Consider the following 4,643-nt stretch of genomic DNA (forward strand, 5'->3'; position numbering starts at 1 on the left):
ATCATATTAAATAATTCCATAGTTTTTATTTAAAGAAAAAATATTCTTTTGTATATTAATAATCAATTTATGATTAGTTTAATAAAAATATAGTTTATGTTTAGTTGGACCAACTTAATTTTCTAGTGATTCTAAAAATAATTGTAGTGATGATATAAGTCATAGATAAAAGATGTAATGCTTCTCTTTTAATGTATAAGGGATAAAAGATATAAATTTCCAAATTATGAGATAGCTTTTTTTTTTGTAAAAGTTTTTAAGAAATGTTTATAATGCTCCAATTCTCAGAACCAAATATTACTTTAATCGGATGACTTTTATTCAAAAACAGAACAAAGGCATATAAATAAATCATGCAAGAGTTGAATGAAGCAAGGCTTTTTAGAACAACAACGCAATGATATTAATAACAAAAACAATAGTCCAATAATGCAACAAAATAACGACACTCAGAACAAATAATAAACAGATAAAAGAGTAGCGACTCGAATAAAAAACTCAGCAACACAACAAAGAAATGTAAATCAAACACGAACAACCATTTGTTAATTAAAGCTCAAGCGAACATTAAGACAGTAAAAGCCACACTTAATACTGTGGTCATAACCGAAGTAACGGCCACAACACTCGCTGCATTTTTGGTACTTGCCGCTGGCGCATTGATGTTATCGGCCGGAGTGGATTGAGGAGGAGCTGGTGACGACGGTGGAGTATTCTCAGGCGCTGGAGAAGCCGGTGAATGATCAGGCGTTGGAGTTGCTGACGGAGCGGTCGCTGGAGCGATTGGAGAAACAGGGGAATGAGCTTTTGGAGGCTGAGTCGTAGACGGAGCTTTCGCCGGTGGAGAAACAGGGGAGTGAGCTTTTGGAGACTCGGCAGATGAGGGACCCTTCGCCGGAGCAACGGGAGAAACAGGGGAATGAGATTTAGGAGGTTGAGGCGTTGACGGTGCCATCGCTGGCGCAACAGGAGAACCAGGGGAGTGAGCTTGTGGAGGTTGAGTCGTCGAAGGAGGTTTCGCCGGAGAAATAGGAACCTTCTTGGGATGTCTGATAGCTAGGACAACGACGATCAACTTCTGTCCCTTCAGACAGCGATCTTGATTACCACTAATGAAATAAAACGGACCAGATCGGTTAAGAGCAACCTCAGTCTCTCCGTTATCAAACTTCTCTAACGGATTCCTAACGTTACAGCCGTAGTAATCTGCTTTCATCACTTGTTGCACTGAGTCCGATCCCTTGGCATACTTAAAGTCTGCAAAATATTCAAGCTTTTTGTCAGTCCCAAAGATTTTAAAAAAAAAATCTAGACCACAGGAAAAGAAAGAAGCTTACAGAGAGTATCATTGACTTGGAAACGGTTTCTTTCAGCCCAAGTATTGTAATTTTCGCGTGGGTTCATGACCCAACCGCGGCTACCTCCGACGTAAAACCGACGTGCATCAGCGACGGAGAAGAGGGTCGCAAAAGAAGTAAGGATGACGAAAGCAAAACATAGATTTTTCATGAGTGCCACCATGGTTTTCGAGAAGCGGCTAGATGAGAGATCTAAGAATAGGGTTTTGTGGGTTTGTTTGTGATTTGTGGGGAAGAGTTATGTACTAATTATATAGAAGCTTAAGGAGAATGAAGAAAATTTGTGAATCTTAACGAAATGGAAATAGATAATTGTGACAGTTCACTTCTTGCTTTCTTTGTTTAATAAAAGAGAGTACTTTTGGCAATGTATTTAGGATTTTGAACGTTGTGAAGATAATTTTATGGCATTTATGTTTAGACGTGTGAGAATTGATTCACGAATTAACCCATTTACCATGATGACAGCTGATTGAATTTTGGATTTTTACCTACTTTTATTATTTACTTCTGATTAAGGATATTTCTACGGGTGTCAAAATATGTAAGAGTTAATGGGTTCAATCCATACCATGAATCTTAATAGATAGAAATATTAGAATACAAATAGATTAATGGATCAAATGGGTTAATGGATTTAGTGGGCTGGATTAAAGTGATTTGGATTGGACTAAGTTATCTATAATCAAATCAATAAAGAATTTCCAATTTTTATTATTCACTGCTGACTAAGGATATCTAGGAGTGTTAAAATGGTAAGATTTAGTGGGCCATCCCAATATAAGCTATTGATAGATAAAAAAAAAACTTTTTACAAATGGATTAATGGATAAAGTCATAAAACAAATTAATGGATTTAGTGGAGTTGGATTAAAATGGTTTGAATTGGAATGAACATTGAGTTATCCATAACCAAACCAATAAAAATTTATAACTTACATAAACTCAAATCAAATATATAATAAAAGATAACTAAACCAAATTTCTAAGCCAATTTCACTAACCCAAGTTTTTCTTTCTCATATATCTAAATCAATTTAAATACAGCAAACATAACTTAATCATGTTTTCTCTTCAAAACCATAAAATCAATTTGTTTTTCTAAATTTGTAAATTTGAGTTATTCCGTCAAAATCGCAAAATCGCGTTTCTCATAAAATCGTTAAATCGAATTTTTCGACATAATTGTAAAATCATGTTTTTTTGTCAAAATGCCAAATCGTGTTTTTTTTTTTGTTGCTAAAATTAAGTTTTTCACCAAAACTACAAAATTAAGTTTTCCACCAAAATTATCAAGTTATGTTCTTTCACCAAATTTCCAAAATTATGTTTTTCTGCAAAACACAAAATCATGTTTTTTTTGCCAAAATCGCAATATTCTAAAATATGAAAATATCTTTATTTAGTAGAAGATTTTCATTTTATCTGGAGACATGAAAAAATCCAGTCTGAAAGCTGGAAATCGTTGATTAATTATTCCAAACAATTGGGTTAATAAATATTTTTTCGAGTTAGATATTTTAATTAAAAACAACAAAAGTAATATTACTATTTTTAAATAATTAGACAAGATATAAATTTATTATTTCAAGATTTTTTTTTAATAAATTAAAATAAATCTAAATACAATAATATTGAAAAAAAACTTAAACTAACAAACAATTATAGGTTAAAAAAAATAATGAACCTAAAATTAAAATAATTAAAATATAGTCAACTTTTCTTTTTAAATAAATTTGAAAGTTATTATTTCTGCTCATAACCATCTAGTACACATTGAGGTTGATTAGTTGACAACCACATGTGTATATATAATGTACTAGCGTTGGCCCGTAGGGATATTAGTTAATTTGATATTCACTAAATGCTCGAGTTGAAATTTGTTTTAAGATTCAAGAATTTGGTTATCTGTTATGTGTTACTTATTAGTATGCGGTGGTATAGTTGTTTTTCGATTATTCTTGTTTTGGTATTGTATCAAATTAACTAATTGTCCAACTCATAATTATAGATGTACAAATGTGGATTTGTGATAAAGTTTGATGACAATACTATTTTTTTTTAATTCTTATTCATAGTGGAGTGTGCATGTGTCAGAAAGAGGCATATAACAACTTTTATGTTTTTGCGTATGGATTTTAAATATATATTATTTTGTATAATGCATACTTGCTCTACAACATTTGCTTTTTTGACCCTCACCAAAGCTCTACAACATTTGCTTGTAGACTAAAAAAACTGTTTTATATATTTTTAAAAGAGAAAATATTTAATCTAGAATATAACATGGACATATGTATTGACTATATATAGAAGTTGGGTGTTATTTTAAAATGACATATGTATAGCGGTTTTTCAACCATTAATTCACTGGCACAAAACATTTATAACTGCAAATACATTCTTTTAAAAGCAAAACTAATAAAAGCGTGTACAACAAATATATTTTGATATATATTATATGCATCAAGTTATAAAGGTTGGAAACATTGCAAAACTGTTTGGAGCAAAGTTTTTAACTTCACAGTCTTCATCTTGACGTCAGTTCAGTGCCGGTCCTGGCCACAAGCAGAAGAAGCATGGACTTCCAGCCGACACGATAATAAGTATTTTCGCGGCCACATATTTATAAAAAGTAACTTTAGCATAGTGGTTCTAAGAGAAATTACCAGTGCTGGAGGTGTTGGGTTCAATTACCCTTGACTGCATTCATTTATTTTCAGCCTACGTGGCATCACAGGAGAGAAGTGAACGTATTTATATATATAGATGTCAACAAATAAAATGTTGCCGTAAAGAGAACATTTTTTTTTTAATTTTTATCATTATTTATGTGCTACTTAAAAAAGATTTGGAAGATTCTTTAATAAACTTACAAGGTTAAGATCCGCGCCTTGCGCGGAATTAATATTATATATAAATTATTTTTAAGTTTTATACATTTTTTACATATTATGAAATAATAAATATATATTGATTAATTAAAAATTTAGTAACTATTACGTATATAATTAAATTGGTACAAATACTTAAATAAATTTTATTAATCCAGACAAACACTTTTTTCTATTTTATATGGTATAAAATTAAGTTTAAATGATATTATCATAGATATATAGTACATTTTTAATATTGATATTTGTTAAAAAATATTTTATACTCATATTATTTTTGATCATTTGTATTTCTTTATAACAAATTTTTTAAATCAATGATAACAATAAAAAAATTTGTGGGATGTTTAATAGTTTTAGTAATTAATAATTTTAAAAACATTCAATGCAA

General features: G+C 30.5%; 1 protein-coding gene across 1 annotated transcript; it reads right to left on the reverse strand.

Moving 5' to 3' along the window:
• Positions 1-367: 367 nt before the first annotated feature.
• LOC103844857 (early nodulin-like protein 2) lies at positions 368-1,729 on the reverse strand. The gene is made up of 2 exons (XM_009121680.2): positions 1,338-1,729; positions 368-1,257 (listed from the first exon to the last, which is right to left on the reverse strand). The coding sequence occupies exons 1-2, from the start codon at positions 1,519-1,521 to the stop codon at positions 557-559; spliced, it is 885 nt and encodes a 294-aa protein (XP_009119928.1). The 5' UTR covers positions 1,522-1,729; the 3' UTR covers positions 368-556.
• Positions 1,730-4,643: the final 2,914 nt, after the last annotated feature.

Source organism: Brassica rapa, chromosome A10 (genome assembly GCF_000309985.2).
Source record: "Brassica rapa cultivar Chiifu-401-42 chromosome A10, CAAS_Brap_v3.01, whole genome shotgun sequence".
NCBI lineage: Eukaryota > Viridiplantae > Streptophyta > Magnoliopsida > Brassicales > Brassicaceae > Brassica > Brassica rapa.